This window comes from Silurus meridionalis, chromosome 8 (genome assembly GCF_014805685.1).
Source record: "Silurus meridionalis isolate SWU-2019-XX chromosome 8, ASM1480568v1, whole genome shotgun sequence".
Classification (NCBI taxonomy): domain Eukaryota; kingdom Metazoa; phylum Chordata; class Actinopteri; order Siluriformes; family Siluridae; genus Silurus; species Silurus meridionalis.
The window spans coordinates 16,157,716-16,180,176 of NC_060891.1; the positions used below are offsets into that span (position 1 = coordinate 16,157,716).

At 37.4% G+C, this 22,461-nt stretch overlaps 2 protein-coding genes across 2 annotated transcripts; one reads left to right on the forward strand and one right to left on the reverse strand.

The window, feature by feature from the left end:
* Positions 1-755: 755 nt before the first annotated feature.
* On the forward strand, positions 756-16,203 carry sec23a (Sec23 homolog A, coat complex II component). Its single transcript, XM_046855020.1, has 20 exons — positions 756-920; positions 1,822-2,064; positions 3,054-3,111; positions 3,208-3,294; positions 4,209-4,445; positions 4,700-4,779; positions 4,996-5,140; positions 5,580-5,738; positions 5,877-5,992; positions 6,222-6,345; positions 6,434-6,514; positions 6,681-6,770; positions 12,027-12,133; positions 12,544-12,697; positions 12,817-12,894; positions 13,006-13,167; positions 14,039-14,125; positions 14,325-14,480; positions 14,826-14,891; positions 15,503-16,203. Exons 2-20 carry the CDS (start codon positions 1,844-1,846, stop codon positions 15,590-15,592), a joined length of 2,298 nt encoding a protein of 765 aa, XP_046710976.1. The 5' UTR covers positions 756-920; positions 1,822-1,843; the 3' UTR covers positions 15,593-16,203.
* On the reverse strand, positions 6,783-12,019 carry LOC124389627 (adenosine receptor A3). Its single transcript, XM_046855026.1, has 3 exons — positions 9,821-12,019; positions 9,168-9,321; positions 6,783-8,355 (listed from the first exon to the last, which is right to left on the reverse strand). The coding sequence occupies exons 1-3, from the start codon at positions 10,512-10,514 to the stop codon at positions 8,175-8,177; spliced, it is 1,029 nt and encodes a 342-aa protein (XP_046710982.1). The 5' UTR covers positions 10,515-12,019; the 3' UTR covers positions 6,783-8,174.
* Positions 16,204-22,461: the final 6,258 nt, after the last annotated feature.

Here is a 22,461-nt window from a genome sequence, read left to right on the forward strand (position 1 = left end):
TTAAACCCTGGTTATAGTCTCTATGTGGTGTTCTTGTAGTGTCCCTGTAGGTTTTTTGTATCTTTTTGAGGAAATTTTCTCCTAACTCCTAAACACATAGATGTGGGTGGGTTAGCTCCCCAGAATTGCCCCTAAAAATGAATATATGTATCTGCAATAAGTATATAAAAAAACCCAGAAAGATTTAATGTCTTTCTTATTAGAAGGAATGCTACCATGCCTTTGTTGCTATGTTTTTTTTTCTTTTCTTTTTTTGTCTCAGTGTTCCTGGTAGACATTTGAGGCACCTCACATCTCTTAGGATTGATTCTGAGCTTGGGATACTCTATGCGTGTGTCAGTTTTTAAGTGAATGTGTGCATGGTGCTCTGCAATGGACTATAACATGAATCCAGGGTGTATTCATGTTAACAGCCAGTGTCCCTGGGATAGGTTCTGAATCATGAGCACCTCATAGCGCCTGGGTTTGATCCTGAGCATGGGTGTGTGAGTTTCTGCACAGGTTCCTGTGGTGCTGTGATACGTTTTAATGTTTTTTCTTCAACCTGCTAAATAGTGGTGTGCTTCTAAAAGTTGCCCCGGATGTGAATAATGTGTGTGCATGGTGCTCGGCAGTGAACTAGTATTCAATTCAGGGGTACCGCCCAGTGTCCCAGGCTTGGGTTCTGAATCTCGCAGCAACATGAGGAGGATAAAGCGTTTGCATTAGGATTGAGAATAAGTGTCGGGTGGTGTAATCTGATAAGTGTGTTCATGGCGCTGGGGGTGAAGGAGTTAATCTAGGGCTGACGTGAAGCAGGCCGAATCAGCTCCTCCTCTGCAGCTCTGTCATGACGTGGCAGCCCCGTTTCCGCCATGTTTGCTACGTCAGCGCATCAGCACAGTCCGCCCGAGGAGCGCCTCCGAGAAGCCGCTGTAAAGGTATGTTCATTATTTACCGAACTAAACCTTACTGTCATGTTATATTTGGGTAAGAACCAGATATGATCATATAAAATGTTATCCTGATGTTTTAAGTGTATGTAGTCAGCAGTTAAGAGGTCACATAAACGAGTATCGGGTGTGTTTCTGCCAGTCCTCATACACCGGTCTTTCGCTAGCGAAAACGGCTCTTTAACCGAAGGGTGGTGGTGATGTGGCAAAGTAGCCGATGGCTTTTTTTTTTAATCTTCCAAGTATATTTGCATATATTTAAAATTAGATTCTAGTAACTGGTTAAATGAGATGTTAATATTGTGCTTTGCTGTTTAGTTGTCGATGTTAATGTGAACGTCGCTAATGTGGCTAGTTAGCAGCGGCATTCTAATGACTGACCTACTTGTATACACAGACCCGTCAGGTTTTTTTAAGCTGTTTATAAACATATTTTAATATTTACAGCGATTTACAGGTTTGCTACTGACTAGCTTTTTTTTATTATCAAGTGTTTGCGCACTATGCAAGTTTAGAGACTGGAGGCGCATGTGCAAGGTGTAGTGGGTAATGTAGTTACATATAGTGTTGTAGATAATACCAATTATATGATCAGAAAAGCCTGTTGCGTTTCAAATAATGAGGTAGGAATTCAACCTTTGGATAAAACTACAACAAGCATCCAACATGATATCTGGCGTTGCGTCAGAGTTGAAAGTTCAGCTTGGTTGTCATCGTGACGTCAGCGGAAGACCATTTATCTGTCATTTTTTTAATACGCTCTCTTTTGATCACACGTCAGGCGTCACATTTGTGACATATGGTGCTGACGTGTGCTGCTTGGTATGTGCTTTTAACTTCAGCCTCGCTGCTTCAGTTCAGTTTATTCTTGATTACACTCTCTTCACAGTACATAGTTCCCAGAGGGCGCAATGACAACCTTCCCGGAGTTTATTCAGCAGAACGAAGACCGCGATGGAGTACGGTTCAGCTGGAACGTTTGGCCCTCCAGTCGACTGGAGGCCACGCGTATGGTAGTGCCTGTGGCCTCTCTCTTTACCCCACTGAAAGAGCGTCCGGATCTGCCACCTATACAGTACGAGCCGGTGCTGTGTAGTCGTGCCACCTGCCGAGCCGTTCTCAATCCTCTATGGTGAGTAAGGAGTCTGTCTCCTCATTGTCTCACCTGCTTACTGAATTGAGTTTACGTATGAAAATCTGTCCACAAACTGCTGGTTCTTTTTAAATATTTATAAAGTGTTGCTGTTTGTCTAAAGGTTGCTTAGAGCTTTGTTAGCGCAGCCCTGTCTCTTCTGTCATGTGCCATATTATACTGGAGACCACAGAGTGGCATAATACAGTGTGTAAAATATCTATAATGCATTGTAAGATGATTGTCTACGGTACTTTTGATATGTGTGCATTTGAAGAAGGCCAAAGCACAAAATATGCAGCTTTTGCTTCGTTTGTCCTGAAATGAAATTGCGCATTGTGGAAATGTGCCTTTACTGAAATGTCTGTTACATAGGTATTCTGCGTGAGGTTCACTTAGAGTACTCGGAGTACTGAAGGGTTAACACAGGGTCTAAAAAAGTAAAAAATCTAAATTTTAGTCCTTGAAAAGTCTTAATTCCCTGTACTAGGTATTAAATATTTTTATTATCTAATGCTCATTGAAATGCTCCTTCAGCACTTCAGAATGTCTTTGTTGGTTTCTGTTGTGTTGTAGTTCCTTCTTTCGCTAATCCAAATGTAAATCGATGTATTACAACTACAAATGAGACCAACACGTAACAGCCAATCAGCTATCTGTTATTAGCACAAATCTCTCCTGGATTGTACATTGATGTAAAACGGATTTTATTTTTCAGCAGTTTTAGCAATCGTTGGCTTGAAAAAAATTTATTTAGGGCTTGGTTAACAACATTTGTTTGTGTTTTTGATGTTGTGATATGTCAAGTTGAATTCTTAATGGTCTTAAATAGGTCTTAAAAAGTCTTAAGTTTAAAACCTGCAGAAACCCAGTACTGTGGTTCAACAAGTAAAATCACACAAATACTGCCCATTATTACTTTGTTACTCTGCGAAATAGTCAAAATAATAAATTTCTTTCTCAGTAAAAATGTTTTCTCTTTCATTCAGCCAAGTGGATTATAGAGCAAAACTGTGGGCTTGCAATTTCTGTTATCAAAGAAACCAGGTAAGGGCTCTGATAATGAACAGTGATCGCATCAAGCATTAAATTATTGGAGGCTGCCGTTTTTAAATTGACATTTGTAATGTAAATCCTTTTTAGTTTCCTCCAACCTATGCTGGAATATCAGAGGTGAACCAGCCAGCTGAACTGCTTCCACAGTTCTCCACCATTGAATATGTAGTGCAGGTAAGTCTCTTCTATTGACTTAAAGCTAATGCTATTATACATTTCAAGTTTTAAAAAATCAACACACCTTTTACCACACCAGTGTGTCTGATAGAATGCCTGTCAGTGAAAGCTCGACCTAAACTACATGGATGTTGTAGTCAGAGTTTTAGTGTATTGTGTACAAGTCAAATTGTGTACAAGTCAAATGCACATGCACAGTGTAAGGTTAACAATGCCTAGCAACCGTGTTTATTAGAGCATTTGAACATCACAATACATTTTTGACATGCCATGCATATTCAAAGTGTAGTAGTGACGACTGCTGAGCAATTTGTGTTTGTAGACATTTTTAGACTGACGTGACTAACATCGTCATTGCTATTTAAAGAACTATTTCAGCCAGCTTTGTTTCTGTCGTCACACCCATGTACTCAAACACCACCTGCCTCACTGGCTTGTGCCAATTTTAATTCACAGTGAAGTGAAAAAGCCTTTCATTGGAATGAGGAGTTGCCTTTGTAGTTTTTGCTACTATGGTTCATAAATTAAGATAAATTCTCATGTTTATAGCTTCTACACCTATACATATGTAAGGCCTGGTTTTCAGTGTTCTTCTACTACTTTTGATTGGATATTGTTTTCTCAGCAGATAGATAAGCACAAAGTTATATTATGCTTGTGTGGAAATTAAACAAGCCCAGGTTTTAGAATAGGTTGTTGATGTTGTTCTCGACTTGTGCCTGAGGCCAACTTTCAAAATGCCATATAATACAGCTTGTGATCATTTTTACATTAAATTATTAGACTCGGTATGAGTTATTTTACACTGGTTAGGATTTAGTTCTACAAAGAAACATGAGCAGTGTTAAAAAAATAAAAAAGAAATACTGCAGAATTTTCCACAGCATTTAACTTTAATTTTGCACCCACAGAGAGGTCCTCAGATGCCCCTGACCTTTCTTTATGTGGTGGACACATGTATGGAAGATGAAGATCTGCAAGCTCTGAAGGAATCTCTGCAGATGTCTCTCAGTCTTCTGCCCCCTACAGCCTTAGTAGGTCTCATCACATTTGGCCGCATGGTGCAGGTACATGAGCTGGGCTGTGAGGGCATCTCTAAAAGCTATGTTTTCAGAGGAACCAAAGACCTCACTGCCAAGCAGCTACAGGTAAATGCTTCTTCTATTTATATAAAGATATTAGTTTGTCAGATAATGATCTTATAGAAAATGCAATTATCAAAAAGCAATTTTTGTAATTCATTTTAATCAATAAAATCTGATAAATATTTCAGATATATTTTGGGTATTAAGTGAATAGAAACCCTGAAATGTTTTTTTACAATCAACAGTACATATCATTATCAGTTTTAGATTGAGGGTAATGAGGTCTCTGGTTCTCAGTGTTCTGATCATGTGTGCAGGAAATGCTTGGTCTGAGCAAACAATCTGCGGCTCAAGCAGGTCGTGGACCACAACAACCCCAAGCTCCACCATCTAACAGGTATGTAACATTTTTCATGTGGCATAACTACTTGTCATAATCAAACAAATATTTTTTGGTCAGGTTTTTACAGCTTAAAATATGTTCTAGGCCTAACAAAGGCTTAACAAGAATCTCATAAAACTGCAGTCAATTTCTAAAATGTATTAGAGCTGAACATTGGTTGGTTTATATCATGGTATACAATTACATATGAACGAATGGACTTGTGCTTAGATTCCTGCAGCCGGTGCAGAAGATTGATATGAACTTGACTGATCTCCTGGGAGAGCTGCAAAAAGACCCCTGGCCTGTCACCCAGGGTAAACGGCCCCTCAGATCATTAGGAGTAGCTTTATCTATTGCTGTTGGACTGTTAGAGGTAAGTGTCATCTTTTGAAAGCTGTTTTTACTATTTCTATTCGCAGGCTCTGGGTGATATCATCATTATTGTACTTCATAATGCTTTTTCAAGATACAATGTATATCAGTTTAAGTACATTTTTAAAGATTTTAATATAAATAAAGGTAGCTATGAACTGTGTATTTCATAGTTGATGTTTGTATTAGAAAAGCCTTAATCACATATATAGTACAGTATATTGAAATTATATTCTTCACATGTCTCAGCTAGATTAGTAGCTGGGGTCAGATTGTACGGTCAGACATGATACAGCCCTCAGGTGTACAGACAGTTGAGGACCTTGCTCAAGAATGTTTTTGACAAGAGGCATGATTAAGGATTCATTTATCTGTCTATTTAAGTACAGTTTGTCATGATAATCTATTGTTAATTAATTTTTCCTGCTCTTTCTTTGTAGTGCACTTTCCCAAACACAGGGGCTCGAATAATGACCTTTATTGGTGGCCCAGCTACCCAAGGCCCAGGCATGGTGGTTGGAGATGAGCTAAAGATACCCATTCGATCCTGGCATGACATTGAGAAAGACAATGCAAAATTTATGAAAAAAGCCACCAAAGTGAGTTACTAGAATCAGCATTTGGATAAAGTTGTAGCTCGTTATCATTCGCAAGATATAAGCATAGATAACACAACAGTGTTGACTCTGCTGGATGACCTAGAATTGTGAGCTTGATTTTGCATTGTATCCTTGTAGCACTATGAAGCCTTGGCAAACAGAGCTGCAGCCAATGGTCACATCATTGACATTTATGCCTGTGCCTTGGATCAGACTGGATTGGCAGAGATGAAGTGTTGCACCAACTACACAGGGTGAGAATGCAGGACATATAACATCCAATTCTGTTGTTCTATAACATTATAATTGGATTGATGGATCTTTTCTAACATCATATACGTTTATAGAGGCTTTGAGTTTGTATTACATCAACATTACAAACAGTTTAGTTTGAATGTGAAAAATTTCTTTTCATAATGAAATGCTTTGTGGAATGTTCTTCATTGTAATAATTTTTATATAATAATCCCAATTGTGTTGCAGGGGTTATATGGTGATGGCAGACTCTTTCAACACATCCCTGTTCAAGCAAACTTTCCAGAGGGTTTTCAATAAGGATGTGCAAGGATCTTTTAAAATGGCCTTTGCTGGGACTCTAGAGATTAAGGTAGGGTCTTAGCATCATATGCTTTATTATCAATGTCTCCATGTTGTATAAAAGTGGTCAACATTCCTAACCACCATTCATATTTCAGACATCAAGAGAGATTAAGATCTCTGGAGCAATTGGACCATGTGTCTCCCTGAATGCCAAAGGAGCATGCGTGTCAGAAAATGTGAGTTGAACGTCTGATTACAACAAATGTCAAATGCTCGTTTAATCAAAACAGCAAGTGGATGAAAGGTTGTTTTCTTGGTGACATCAGCAGATCTTGTATTGTTACTGAAATAGCTCTTACCTGTTATTTATTTATTTATTGTTTTGTTATCTGCTTATTTCAGGAGATAGGAACAGGTGGTACATGCCAGTGGAAGATTTGTGGTTTGGACCCCAACACCACGCTAGCAGTTTACTTTGAAGTTGTCAATCAGGTATGTGCAGTGTTGGTCTCATTTTTATCAACAGACCATGTACTTATATGATTATGTTGATTGTTGTTTTCTCTAAGTTGGCCTGGTAAGAAGGACAGGGACACCTGCAATGTACAGTCTAATTTAAAATTGTACTTTTAAGCAAATATGACAAATGAGTAAGGCAGCAAAGTCATTTCAGATATTGCATGTGTTATGTTAAGCGGATTCACTAGAGGGCAGAACCTATCAAGAAACAAATATCTGCTCAAGCCTCTCTGCATTTCTTTTTGCTATATAGCATGTCTAGTAATTCATTTATTAGTCATACCAGACACCTTTTTTTTTTGTTATAGTCTTCTCTTTTATAATGTTGCAACAGAATAATTCTATGGTAATACTCAATAAGAATCAAAGATTTACTTATGAAAACAAACAGACTTAATTTAGCTGTTCAAGCATTTTAATTAGAGCAACATTTTTTACATTCATAAGTATATATAAAGTTCATATATAAAAATCCCAGGGAAATCAAATTTTTTAATATTCTTGGAAAAAAAGGAAAATATTTTTTCTTAGAAACATTTTCTTTGCAACATGTCTCTCTGCAGTGCCATGTAAAAGTATTAACCTTTTTAAATATTTTTCCCCCACAATACAACCCAGCTTTATACCTGATAAAAAAAAAAAAAAAAAATTGTACTATTTGATTTACACAACACGTCCACCACTTTGAAGGAAAATATGTTGAATTTTTAATGTGCTGCTAATGACTCCACTGTGAGTCTTTGTGGCTCTGGTTTATCTTTTAAATTATTCCTGAATGTCTGATTAATGTCCTCCTTGCCTGGTCTGAGAGTTAAGGTGGGCAGCCATCTCTTGGTACTATAATTATACCATTTTGTTTTAATGGATTTATTGGGGCTCTTTTGGATATTCAAAGTTAGTTTAGATTTATTTTCTTATAAATCTTTAATCCAATAAGACCTTGATCAGTTCATGTTGCTTGCGTAGTAGTGTTGCAGACTCAGAGGTCTTTCAAAACAGTCGTATTTATACTGACATTGTGACTTCTTGTTGCTTCTGAAGTTAATTGGTTAGACCAGATTGTATTTAGGGGTACATATGCACCTGCATTTTCATTTTTTTTTCTTCCTTTTTCTATTTTTTTTAATCAAGGTATCTTTTCATTCCACTTTAGCAATTTGGACTATTTTGTTAGATCCATTACATAAAAAAAAAAAAAAGTTTTTGAGGTTGTAATTCATTGAAACAGAAAAAAACACCAAAAGGGGCCGATATATGTTTCGGACGTCTCCAATGCCCAGTTAGTTACTGTGGTTCCCATAAAAAAGGTATTAATTTTCTTTAGCACTTTCTTTATGGTCTCCGATTCACACAGCAGCCAGATGTAGGAAAGCACGCTCAGCACTCTTCAGGCTCATTCACAGGGTCAGTGTGTACTTGTAGTGCTTGAGGTGCATCGGACACTGAGGGGGGACAATTGCGACTCTCTCTGCCAGTGTCCATGCTTTTGGAGGATGAGTTCTTGTGTGTTCTCTGACAGATTTTATTTACACTCCTCTGCAGGGCGACTCTGTATCTCCTAAAAGGAACAAGGTCATGATTAACCACCCACATGTATCTTCACAAATTGTCATTCTTTCACAGAATCTTTTATCAGCTTATTTAGGCAACATGCCATTTTATATAGAGACATTTGGCTATAAACAAATGCAAACCTGTGCCTAGTGAAGGGAAGAAAACACTGTTTTTTGGGGGGGATTATTTTCTGGCTGATCTTATGCAGTTCTTAGCAAGATGGAAGCATTCCCACCCATTAAAAAAATTAAGCTATAACATTTTAGATTATGTAATGTTCTACATTAATGACATTTATTATTCCTGGCATTGTTGAGATGATCTAGAAAAGCAGCTGTGGCTGAGTACTGTGTGCCAATGTGGTGGGGAAATATTCCGCCTATCAAAATATCATGCTTTTTCACTACTTTTAAACATTTAAATATTATCTAATAGAGAGCACTCAGCTAATCGACCTGTGAACAAAGCACAGTATCAGCACGAGGGGCCGCGTATTACACTCTCGGGAAAGTGCATACAGAGCCATTTTGTGTTTAAGCACTTCTGTTCTGTGAAACCTGATACACAAGACACTACTTAATGCACTTAATACACTTAATACACACAATGCACAAAAGTCATTACTAATCTTTATTTTGTTAGCATTCTGACGTGTTTAGATATCTCTAGCAAGTTTCTGTTATTGTTATCATTATTATGCCTACATGAAAAGGTAAACACAGTTCAGACCTTCAAATACATTTAGGCAGATTTAATTTTATTTTCTACACAATGGGTGATTTTGTTATCAGACAAACTTAAGTGACTCTTGCTTACGTCTGCGACATCGAGTTGATCCATGGGTTCAGTGTGGAGGTGAAAAGCACTAGCCAGGTGGCTATAGCGGAGGCGACTTGAGGACTTTCTTTCCCTGTCAGAGTCTCATAGAAGCAGATGGTGATGTATGGCAGCCAGCAAATGAGCAGACACACTGTTAACATACACAGTTCATGTGATTCAGTTAATAATTAAGAGCAGGGCAGATTTTTTTTTTGTAACCATTGGGATCATAGATTACTGGTATGCTCACTTGTTGCCTGTGTGATCATTTTGTTGTTTTTAGTAACCTTGCTTGTGCTCTTGCTAGCCTTTGACTACGTCTATTTGCTGGTATTGTCTGCTTTCAATTGTTTGAAAATGGTTTAAGGAGTTTTCACTTATTTGGTCAGTGTATTTTAATGTAGCATGCTAATGGCTGAGAGCAGTGAATATATATTATAGACATATAAATGCAAAAGAGACACTAATGACTATTATTATTATTATTTTTAAACAAGATTTGTCCTTATTTGTCCGGCCTGTCTGTGGGTAGGGGAGCAATGATATGCATGAGGGAACAATGCAGAGAATTCTGGCAATGGTCAAACTCTACCAAAAAAAAACAAAACAGCATTTTCCAGTAATCTTGTATCTTTTCTCATGCTGCTTACCTGTGGTGGTCACCATGACAATGGAGCTCTTGAAATAATTGTTGGCAGGCACATAAAAACAGTGCAGTTCATTGCAAACAAATGTCCCTCGTCGTACTTGATTCCTGGCTATGTAGACTATGTATCCATACATGGAGCACATTGCCAGAATGGGCACGATGATACCCACCACGATGAAGAGCATATTGAAGCAAGTGTTGGCAGGTATAAAAGTGGGAGCACAGAGAAAACTGCTGCTGATGTAACTATAGCTTCCAAAGCCCAGCAACGGCAGGGATGCATTCAAGAGTGAATAGACCCAAATGACGGCAAGGATCACTCTGGTTCTGCGGGCATTGAAGATTCGTGCATATTTAAGAGCGAAGCAGATTTCTGTAAACTTGTCAATGGTGGCCCAGGTAAGTGAATGGACTGAGGCCAATTGGAGCAGCAGGAAAAGAAAGGCACTGCTTTGGCACAAGGCACCTGAGCTGGCATATCCCTGTGGCCGGAACAGGCTGTTATAGGCTCCGAAAGGAATGGTGGAGAGGCCGAGTGCCAGATCACTCAGGCTGAAACTGAGCGTCAGGGTCCATGTCTCTGTCTGTAGGCTCCTGTCAGACAGCAGCAGGAGGAGCAGTACGGTGTTCCCACACACAGAGCACAAGCTGGAACTAATCATCAGAACTGCATATGCCACCTCTATCCACTGCATTTTGCTAAGCTAGTAGAAACTCCCTCCTGTTAAATTCACAAAGATGTCTGAAGACAGGCATTTAAGACTACTAACCTCTAACACCTGCAGCCCAGTTGCACTCCTGTGAATCCCAGCCATTGTGTTGTACATCTACAAAGAATCGTATTTTATGATCAAGTTATCCCACGTTGCGTCAAAGCTCCAGAGAGTGATGGTGGCTGTTATGCAGGTGTGGACATCATGCTGTGCCTCATGATTGGATGATCCAATGTAGTCATTAACGTTCTCAGCACACTAATCTCTGTGGGGAGCGTCAGCTTAGCCTTCCTTTTCTCAACCTGTCTTTTTTGAACATAGCAAACAAAGCCACTTTATGTGGCAAAACTATTAACAGCAACACATTTTCAACATTTAACGAGCACAGCTCTGGTGGACACAGGCTGTGGCAAGTGACTAGAGCTAGGCTGTTCTGTAAACAAGAAGCTCCAGATTTAATATCCTTTTACTGCTGTATCTACTGACTGGCAAGTTAATGAGCCTTCATGCACAAGTGTTGTTAGGGTAATTGGCAAGAAGCATGGCTCTAAAACGGTTTAAGACTTAATCTTTAATTATTGCTCTGTACAATTCTCTAAGCTTAAGTCTTATTTCCAATTATTTGCAGATGTTTGGTCCATTTATTTTATGTAATGTTTTTGTTTGTTTATTTATTTTCAGATAGTCAGTGACATATGCAATAACTTTATTGACTGCTGATGTGCTGCTATATGATCACATAATCATTTAAACTAAAAGTGCAGTCTCATTTTTGTCCTGTCAGATATTTAGTTGCTATTTGTTAACTGATAAATTAGCAGTTTGCCATGTATTTGGTCTAAAACATTGCTTCTAGCATTGCAGAGAGCAGAACTTGGGTCTGCCAGCTGCTAATTTGCTTTTTCTGTAGAATGTCATACTAACATCAGTGAAGTGATGTGTGGTTCTTTGATCAAAAGGAAGTTAGAGCTGCTATGGGCCTTTTGAAATCTACAGCCATCCTCACATTTGGAATGATTTATTTGGGCCTGTAAAAATTATATTTAGAAGATTAGGCTCTATTGCACTGTTGCCAGACTGTTTTGTAGTGTCACATCTTGATTTTGTTATATGTATGGATAGGCTGCACAGATCAGTTAAAACATTAAGACACTTAATTTGTAGGTCCCTCGTATGATGCTAAAACAGATATAACTTATTCAGACATTTACTTCACAAGACATCTAAAGGTGTGTGGTTCTGGCACCAAGACATTAACAACAGTACCTGTTAATCTGTTTGCCCAGTACATCCCACAGCTTGAGAAATTTGCATGCCAAGTCAACATCTTGAACTGTGTGTCATGTTCTTTAAACTTTTCCAAACAATTTTACATTAGCGACATTGCACAATTGTAACTAGATAATTAATGTTATTCATGTAACCTGCCGGTAGTACACTTAGTGTCAAGGTTGTTACTGAGGGGAAATGTTTTTTTTCTTTTGTCTTTTGCAGCACAATGCTCCAATCCCCCAGGGAGGTCGAGGTGCCGTACAATATGTGACCCAGTACCAGCACTCCAGTGGACAGAAACGTATCAGAGTCACCACCGTCGCCAGAAAGTTGGTTCCTCTTTTTGTTTTCATTCACATTAGCTATTACAACTATTATAACAGCTGAGCTGCAGATTTAGTGAACTCATGCCATTTTTTGGCACTGTTGCTTTGTTTGCAAGTTTTTAATAGATATTACAGTATAACCCAATGTATATATATTATAATATTTGTGGTCAGTTTCATCCTCTAATGTTAACATGAGGTATGTCTTCTCTGAAATGTACCCCTGGTTTTAGAGCCCATACATTTTCCACTAAGAGTAATTTTCTTAATGGTCATTGACCTTCCTGCTTGTCTCAGCATCCATGTTTGTTTACTTCTATAAAATTCTGCCAGCATTAGGTCAACCAATGTGCCTTAGACTGATGAAAATATGTGCTAAGGTCAGTGTTGTGATTTCTTCTTATCTTTTTTAGCTGGGCAGATGCTCAGACGCAGATTCAGAACATCTCTGCGTCATTTGATCAGGAGGCTGCTGCCATCCTCATGGCTCGCCTGGCGGTCTATAGAGCTGAATCAGAAGAGGGACCAGATGTCTTGCGCTGGCTGGATCGGCAGCTTATCCGTCTGGTGAGAAGAGTCTAAATAGATTGCCCATAAATTTGAAAACCTAAAGATTTTACACACTCCACAATATTTTCCAAAATGTTCCCAAATATTTAAAACCTCCATTAATGTTTTTGTTTCAGTGTCAGAAATTTGGAGATTACCACAAAGATGACCCTAATTCATTCCGTTTCTCTGAGACCTTCTCTCTGTATCCTCAGGTAGGAATAAAACCTCTGACTCTAACTTTTGTGATTTATTTATCCCACATCTGGCCTCTGGACTGCTTCAGTTTCATTGATTTTTTTTTTTTTTTCTATTTTTTTTATCAGTTTATGTTCCATCTGAGGAGGTCTCCATTCCTACAAGTATTCAACAACAGTCCTGATGAGAGCTCCTACTACAGACACCATTTTATGAGACAGGATCTCACCCAGTCTCTCATCATGATTCAGCCAATTCTGTATGCCTACTCCTTCAATGGACCCCCAGAGGTAGTCCCATAATTATTTGTTGACGTGTGTCATTTACATTTACTGATGTATAGCTTGTAATTCACTTAGATTTAGTAGTTTAATAAGAGATAAAATGTGGTGGTTCATTATTCTTAATGTTATATTGATGTCTACTACCATTATCTAATCCATTACATATTCAGATATGAGGTACTCTATAGTGCTTCTGAAATGCACTGTCATAATGATGATAAACCTTAAATCCCATGACCCAACAGATTATTGCCCGGTGTCTCTCATCACTCCTTGCAGGCTGTGCTTGTGTTTAATTAGTAAACCCTGTTTTCCATTACCATGGATGATTTTCTTCTTTGAATTATTATTTTTTTTTTTTAGCACCGGCAGAGTGTATCCGAAAGCTTGTATCTATTTTGAAACCGTAGTTAGATATTATGTTCAAGCGCACGTGCGTGTGCGTGTGCGTGTGCGTGTGTGTGTGTGTGTGTGTGTGTGTGTGTGGCGAGAATAATTGCTATCCCTGGTTCCAGTTCCTGCTGAAGTGTGTAATTTTCACAGTTTGAACTGGCAGCGAAAACTCTCAGTAATGTCAGGTTGAGGGATTCCGAGTGGTACACCAGGTTTTAAAACATTGCATACATAATACTGAGGTGTGTTAGGCATCTGTCCAGCTGTGCCACATGTTGTGCATAGATAGGAGTGTGGTGAGACAGTAGGGGGTAGCATTATTTTGTAAAATGATGCAGTCAGACAAATTGAAAGTTTAGGTAAATTGACTCAATAAGTACGTTCTAAAAATGGATGTGCACCAAGCAGCTTAAAATCTGTATTGTGAGTTTCCTGTATTAAAAACAAAAGCATTTATACTTTTGTTAAAATTTTCCTCATGTAGCCAGTGCTATTGGACAGCAGCAGCATTCTGCCAGACCGAATCCTTCTGATGGACACTTTCTTCCAGATTCTTATATACCATGGAGAGGTATGCACTAACCTTTCTGCTCATTAGTATAAGCTGGTGAGACATTATTGGCTATGCACTAGCTTTGTTTGTGTGTAAAGGTTTTGTTGTTTCCTTTCATATGAGTAAATTCTTAATAAATATATTACGATTAAAAGAGCGTCATTACACATGTGCCTTAAAAGCGCATTATATAGCGGTGTGGTTTTTCTCCCTGCAGACTGTGGCTCAGTGGAGGAAAGCTGGCTACCAGGACATGCCCGAGTATGAAAACTTCCGACACCTCCTACAAGCGCCAGTAGATGACGCACAGGAGATCCTGCATACACGTTTCCCCATGCCTCGTTATATTGACACTGAGCATGGCGGCAGCCAGGTAAATCTTGTGATGGCATGAAAACTTTGTCCTTTTTACATTTAGTGCTTTCTATTACAATGTCTAGGAACTGTAGTGCAACTGTATAATAATTACAATTCAATTTCTCAAATGCATTTAAATATAAATGATTGCTCTATATAACTGATCCTAAGAGAGTTTACAGAGAGGTTGCAGTTTTAAAGAGAGCATCTTTATGGTTCTTTATAATCAGTCTAGTGTAATGGCTCAATCACTTGCCTTCACTGTATTACAGAAATGCCCTTGTTTAATGTATCAGATTATGGCACTACATGCAGCACAATGCTGATTGTTTTTTTTTCTTTTCTATTTTTCCTTTATCAGGCTCGATTCTTGCTGTCCAAAGTGAACCCCTCTCAGACCCATAACAACATGTATGCTTGGGGCCAGGTAAGTGCATTAGTACTTCTCTTCCAAAGTAGGGTCAGATATTATGCACATTTGTCATATTAGGTATATTTTTGAAATATTTGTAATACAGATTAGAATTCATTAGAATAATGTCTGTCTAAATTTCCTTTCAACTTAAAGTAAATGGACTTGACCTACACTGATTGGACAAAAGTATGTGCACATCTAATTTTCCCAGCCATAACTGGTGTCTCTCCAATCTGTTACACAAAAGCTGGAGGCACATAATTGTATAGAGTGTCTTTGAATGCAGTAGCATTGAGTTTTTCCCTTCACTTTGGCTAGAAGACCCAAATCTGTTCCGGCATGACAGTGCCTTTGTGCACAGTGCAAGCAATATAAATGTTGTTTATATGGATTGGAGGAGAAGATCTTGAGTGGCCTGCTATAGAATTTGAATCTTCTCACACACTCCAAAATCTATTGGATAAGAGTAGAGGTTATTATAGCAGCAAATAGAGACTGAATGTGCAATGGGATGTTTAAAAAAAAATTGATAATCTTATTAATGCTTATTAATGCTCACTGCTAATCACTGCACTCATTTTCTGGGGTTCTTCATAAATGAATATTTTCCTCTCTGTGTGCAGGAGTCGGGTGCTCCCATCCTGACAGACGATGTAAGTTTGCAGGTGTTCATGGATCACTTGAAGAAGCTTGCAGTATCCAGTGCGGCCTAAGAGCTTTTTCATAAACTCACAAGCACCAGTCACTACTTCTACTTCAGACAAGTAACATCTGTAGGAGGCTTAATCTGAATTCAAATCTGTTTTATGTTGTTAACACACAAAATGCACAAATTTAAGTGCTTCTTACTCCTAACACACCTGATTTAATAAATGACAGACTTGGTAATTAACAGATCAGTTATATCCACTGTGTTTGGATTTGGAAAAGCTTCAGACTGTAAACTGAGCTCTATTAACAGACTTTGTTTGAAAAAGCCCTGCTGTTCTGTAATGGGGTCCCTGTCCAGTTCTGAATAATTACTCTAATCCCCTGAAGTGGAAAAAATAAAGATTACAAATGCAGATTTGTCACCGTAGCTTATTCTACATGGGTGCGTTGCCTCAAGTCACCAGCTAAATATCTTTTATCTGACAACATGTAATAGCTTTTTTTTCTATCATAGTCTTCATGTAGGGCAGAAGTGAAAAGTCCCCAGATGTAAACATGTTGGCTTGTGGAGTATAAACACAGATTTTGTGTAATGTTCTGCTATTTATGCTTGTTATTCATAGTATTATAGAATTATTTACCTGATGTTTCTAATAAAACTTTCCTAATGTCACATCGGCCTTTTCAGTCTTAATTAATAAAAACTATATGTGGAAGCAGGAGCAGTTATTTTCCCTTTGCTTCTTCTCTTGCCACACACACTCAGCTGTAGACAAAATAGCATTATCTTGGTTTTGACCATATTGGCAAGTTTTGTAATGCTTCTGAATATAAATAACATTCCCTTCTTTCTTAGTGTTTTGTAGATATTTATTTCCTGGCATGTAAATGGTAAATCACATGTAAAATATAATTTCACTGGGGCCTTTTACTTTATTTTACACTTTTCAGGATTCTTCCTGTTAGTGATGTGACCTCCTGCTAAGTTAAGGTGACCACTAATGTGTTGCTTCCAGAGTCTTTAGTGTTACTTTGAGTTTGGATTTTGGTGTCATAAAACTGTTTAATAGTAAAATCTATGAAATATAATGCAGTAGTCCAGGGTGAAAGCATTGGATTGATGAATTAATAAATAAGAAAAACAATAGCTAGAATCAAGAAAAAATGTTGCTTATTCAATATCAAAACCCCTGGTGCCTGGTACTTTGGTGGGAAATGGGAATATAAACATTTGATCAGTGACAAGAAAGAAAGTAAAAATAAAATACAAGTTAAAGTTGTAAATTTGATAATGATTGTATTTTCAGAATAATGTTTAAATATGTGGATCACAAATCAGAAAGTTGTTGTTGTTTAGCGCTCTATCTATTTTGACCCAACTATTAAAATGCCCTTTTTTGTACCCTTTAACTATAAAATAGCTTTGTCAAGAATTAGACCAAAGATTTGTGTAAGAACTCACCGGAGAAAGAATGTTAGGTTGGTTAAACATTAAACAAATGTTTGTTACATTAAGTTTACAGTACAGTGTATACCTATACTGTATTTTGCATATTTGTCACACTTGAATGATTTAGATCACCAAGCAAAATGTAATGATATTTAAAAATATATACAGTTTTAAATGATTATTTCATTTATTAAGAAAAAAATGCTGTCCAAACCTTCCTGGTCCTATGTGAAAAAGTAATTCTCTCCTGCCTGATTACTGCCAGACCTGTTACATCAAGAAATCCCTTAAATGGAACCTGTGTGATGAAGTAAAGCTAAAAAGATCTCAAAAAGCAATCCAATAACTCATAAAAGAACTCAGAACAACATATAAAGAGTTACATGCCTCAATTCCCTTAGTTAAGGTCAGGATTCACAATTGAACAATAATAAAATTTACAAGTCAAAAGCCACTGCTGAACAAAAAGAACATACATCCTGATTTTCCCCAAGATTTTTAGGCAAATATTCTGTGGATTAATGAGACAAAAGTATAACTTACTGGAAGGTGTGCATCCCGTTTCACCTGGCATGTCATAATATGAGCATCATAACAACATTCAATCGTGGTGGTAGAGAGATGATCTGGGGCTGCTTTGCAGTTTCAGGACCTGGTTTGCCATGATTGATGGAACCATGGATTCTGTATTCTACCAAGAAATCCTGTAGGAGAAAGTCTGTCAATTATTCGAAGACCTCAGCATGCTTGGGTTATGCAGCAGGACAATGATCCAAAACACACTAGCAAGCCCACTTCTGAATGGCTCAAACAGGCAGTTTGTGATTGAAAACCCTCTAATGTGCTGAATTGAAACAATCGTGCAAAGAAGAGTGGGCCAAAGGTCCTCCACAGTGATGTGAAAGACTCATTGCCAGTTATTGCAAGGCAGATTTAAACAGTTTTTTCTCTTAATAGATGAAATCATAATTTAAAACGACATGTTGTATTTACTCGGCTTACCTTTGTGTAATATTACCATTTTCTTCATCTGAATCATTTAGGTGTGACAAATATGCAAACAAATATACAGCAAATACTTTCCCACAGCACTTTTTATTTATTTTTACAAATCTCAAGCCAAAATGGTGAAACCATGTGTGAAAATCTATCTTATGATTTAAAAAGCAGTGGTGGACGAAGTATACAAAGCATGTACTTGAGATAAAGTACAGATACACTTGGTAAAATATCACTCCAGTAAAAAAAGTGCTCTCTTCAAACTTTCACTTGAGTAAAAGGAAAAAAGTATTTGCCTTCAAATGTATGGTTTATTATGGCTATAATGTCATATTGTAGCCATAATATGGTGAGATGAGACTTTTGAGCCTGTAGAGACTAAGATTTAACTCTTCTTTTTTATTTTTGCAATTTCTGTGAGCATTGCACAGTCTGACCTTGGGGTGAAATTGCTGGGACATCCACTCCTGGGAAGGTTAAATGTATTCCACCCGTTAATAATCCTGTAGAATTATAAACTTTATATGGTTTAACAATGTCCTTATAACATTTCCTAAAAGACACATCTGAATGCTCCAGACCATCAAACTGCTAAAACGATGCCTTTTATAGGGGTTGTAACACTTGCTGATAATGAATTATTCAAGGTCTTTTAATTAGCAGCACCTGGCTGCTACATAACATCTTAAATCCTATGCAAGAATTAAAGGTGCACTTAGTTTTATACACCACTTTATTTTTGTAAAATAGTAATGGCACAGTTTAATATGAGTGTGTGTGTGCGAGGTATGGTCTTTTACTACTAACTCTAACATGAACATGTAATATATTCTGTGTCTGTGTGAGGAGAAGATGTAGGCAGAAGTGGTAGTAGGTGACTGTTGTTGATGAATCTGACAGCTTGGGGGTACAGGCTGTCCCTAAGTCCAAATGTTCTGACTGCAATGCATCTGTACATTACCAGGTTTTATAAGAGAAAATAGTGAGTGGACAGGGTGAGAGGGTCTTTAATAACACTGTTTTCCATTCTGGTGTCCATACTATTGATGATCTGGACTCTTTCCTGATCACTCACTCTAACAATGTCCTGTCCTCTGTAGTGCAGTTATCAACCTGCATCCCATGCAGCAGGCTAGAATGCTCTCCACTGTACACCCATAGAAGCTCATGAGGGTCATCAATAACATGCCGAAATACATCTGCCTTTTCCAGAAATACAGCCTCTGCTATAGCCATTCAGCCATTCCTCAGTGATTTGTGTGGCAACATGGGTGACAACACAGTCTTGTGTAAAGAACTGATGAGAATCAGGGTGATGACACAAACCTAGGAAATACCAGTGTTTATAATGAAGGTGTGGGATGTATACTAGTCCTTTCAGTGAGGAAAACCTGGATCCTGGATGGTATGATATTTAAGGACAAGCTATAACGAATGAATTGCTTTTTTGGTCCCCAACTTTGCGTAGAATAGCCTTGTATTCCTGAAAACATCATTCAGGCCTAAAGCAGTTAAGACAGCATCAACTGTGATCAGGAATTGCTTCAAGAGTCTTCTCAGTTATGATTGGAGCAAAATCTTTTTAATAAGAGGCAGAGTGGCACATATGTTAAGTAGTCAAGGTATTGTTGGGGTTACAACCATATAATTGAGAGATCACTAAGAAGTTTTTATTGCCAGAGGTGGGTTAAATCATTTATACAACACTTCATTCACAGTGCTATATTTCCTGGTGTTTAAGTACAAAAGATTAGAAAGCAAAAGCCAGGCTATTACAGTAAGGCACATTTGCAAATTAATTAAATAGATTGGTTACAAGTTTATTAGTTGCAAATCATGAGTGAACTAAATTTAACAAGCTAAACCATTAAAAAATTACAATGTGACTATATTTAAGAGCATTGACAAACACACTTTGAATAACAAAAAAAGAAATCAATAAGTACACCCTTCCTATTCCACGATTCTTAAGAGTATTTAGAAGGAGGTTTATACTGCATATACTGCAATACTGCATACTGTAGGCATCACAAAATGTAAGTACATTTCAACATGATATATTTGTGTCTTCTTTTGCACAAATACTTTCATTCAAGTGGCATGGAAAAAGCCCTGGATTCTTCTTAAAAAAACATCTTTTTACTTAATCATCCTTATGTGGAATGGATGGTATATGAGTGATTTCTCTATAAAGTCTGTTTTTTAAATTAACAGCATATCACACTTTATGTTCAACATTTAAGGTTCTCCATTTGACTCTGTAACCCTATTACAGACAGGTTTAACGATGCATACAATGCAATGATCATTTTCGAACATGGCCACATGGGAGCAGTAACTTTCAAATAGGATTATCTGGTAATTTAAGATGTTAAAACATTCATTCATATATGCCCAATTAATGAAAATGCTTATTTTTTTTAATCTTTGGCTTACTTGTTAGAGTATCATCAAATCATTAAAAGCTACATGACAGTGACATGGCCCTGGAACAATAACACACAAAAACACTGTATATGATATCTAGTTTTGATATCCACTAGTGCTCTTTAATAAATTCCCATGAGGAACCAAAGCTAGAACAGCACACATAAGGCTAATAATGTGTCGTCCATTACTGCGCTTGGCTTTCCATGAGAGAAAAAAAAAACCTCAGAGAAGCCTTGACAGCTTGTGTCTACCCAGGCTACCCAAAATCTAACAGGAACATCAGATCAACAGGCAAGGAGAAGAAAGAGAGCAGATGGAACAGCAATGTTACATGGCTGGAGTTTAAAAAAAGGAGGATTTTTTTCCTAGTACTAGACACCCTTAGCATGATATCAAGCTGTTATAAAATGGTGTCAGAAATTTGGAAAACATGGAAATGTCAGTTTATGTTTCCAAATCTCTGTGTTCTTTCATTATTGAGCTATTTGTATCGTGTAACATATTTAATGTAGACAAGCCAAAAAAACTGTTTTAAGAGATATCTACAAAGGCTGAGAAAGTTTTGACCTGTTTGCGATTGTGATTTACTGAAATGTTTAAACACAAGACCTTGGTTTGGATTGAACTGGCCTATTAAAATGTGTATGTATGTGCAAAGTAGATCTGATTATTTCCTCTATTTCTATTTTTTCCTTGGCATAGGCAGAACATCAGGAATGAATAAATCAGTAAGACCAACAGTATGTTGCTGTGGCGACAGCAACATCAGGTGAAGATTTGAGTGCTGATGGAGACAAAACAAACACACGCACACACTGCATGTGTTTTAGCTCAGTTTCAAAAATAAATGAAGAATGCCCAAATAGGGTAGCGCTCCCACCGCTCTAAAAAGCAAACCTAATTACTAAGATGAGAGGAATGTTCTGAAAAGCATGTACAAGTACCACATCATTCAAATGTATAGGAACAGTGCAGAAAGCTCACTACATTGAATTCACAAATTCTACAACTATTAGGCTGCACTAAGTGAAAATGTATGCATTTTCCTGGCTATTTCTTTGATGTATATATGGTTTTACTATAGTCACAGAGCAGAGCAGAACAGAAATAACACATACAAAAGGATCTAGTTTGTGCCAACACCTCTGAAGTTGTCTTCAGAAGACAAGCTCTCTTGCTTGTTACTTTATTGTCAGAAGACACTTTTTGCTCGAATGTGAGAAAAACCTTTGATATACAGTATCTGTTAAGGCTGAAATGAACCTGATGTTCATTTATATCTGCACTAGTCACATAGGTCACATCGTAGTTACACATTTACAAGTACAATTACTGCTCATCTGTTACTATGCAACCAAGAATGATCCACCACCCAAATAGTATCTGATCATCTGTAATTCTAAGTTCCACTTATGAAACCGGATACCCTTCAGTCATTAAGTGTTCATAAATAAAGTGTGCCCATATGCTAGGTCTTTTCATTTCATACCTACTGTGAGGGGAATAAGTATTAATTTCCTACTGTAGAATCCTACTGAAAATGGTGAGAGCATTTCGAAATTGCAAGTCTATTAGAAGGACCCTTGTAGCCATGGGGAAATGAAGATGGTTCGAGGAAAGTCTCAAAGGAATGGGCCAATCATAGTGTTGCAAAAAGCAAATTACTTTTTTTTTTACTGTAAATGTCTCAAAGCTGAAGGATTCATAATTATAAGTGTAAAGTACAGATAAGAAAACATCTACAAATAAGTAACAAATGCCTAGAAGTTATCAAGGTGACTTTCTATTAACACTAGATAAGTAACTGTAAATGTGTTAATATAATTAGAAAGCAGTTTTCTTTCTGGCAGTAAATATATTGATTACCAGTGTTTATTCTCATATTTTCTTAATTATTCATCATATTTGTTGTTTTTAACAAACTGTGTTTTTTTGAGCAGAGTGCCAGGTTTTAATGAAAGCTTGGCTTTAACTCAATACAAATACGATCTTTGGCTCCAAATCAGCACTATGCAGGATTTTCGTAAAAAAATAAAAATAAATAAAAATTAT

Coding starts and splice junctions, on each gene's coding strand:
- sec23a (XM_046855020.1), top strand. CDS start 1,844: ATGACAACCTTCCCGGAGTTTATTCAGCAGAACGAAGACCGCGATGGA. Junction 6,346..6,433: donor CTGGGACTCTAGAGATTAAG/GTAGGGTCTTAG, acceptor TTCATATTTCAG/ACATCAAGAGAGATTAAGAT. Junction 6,771..12,026: donor ACTTTGAAGTTGTCAATCAG/GTATGTGCAGTG, acceptor TGTCTTTTGCAG/CACAATGCTCCAATCCCCCA.
- LOC124389627 (XM_046855026.1), bottom strand. CDS start 10,514: ATGCAGTGGATAGAGGTGGCATATGCAGTTCTGATGATTAGTTCCAGC. Junction 9,322..9,820: donor TGTCATGGTGACCACCACAG/GTAAGCAGCATG, acceptor GTATGTTAACAG/TGTGTCTGCTCATTTGCTGG. Junction 8,356..9,167: donor ATCAACTCGATGTCGCAGAC/GTAAGCAAGAGT, acceptor TGTTCCTTTTAG/GAGATACAGAGTCGCCCTGC.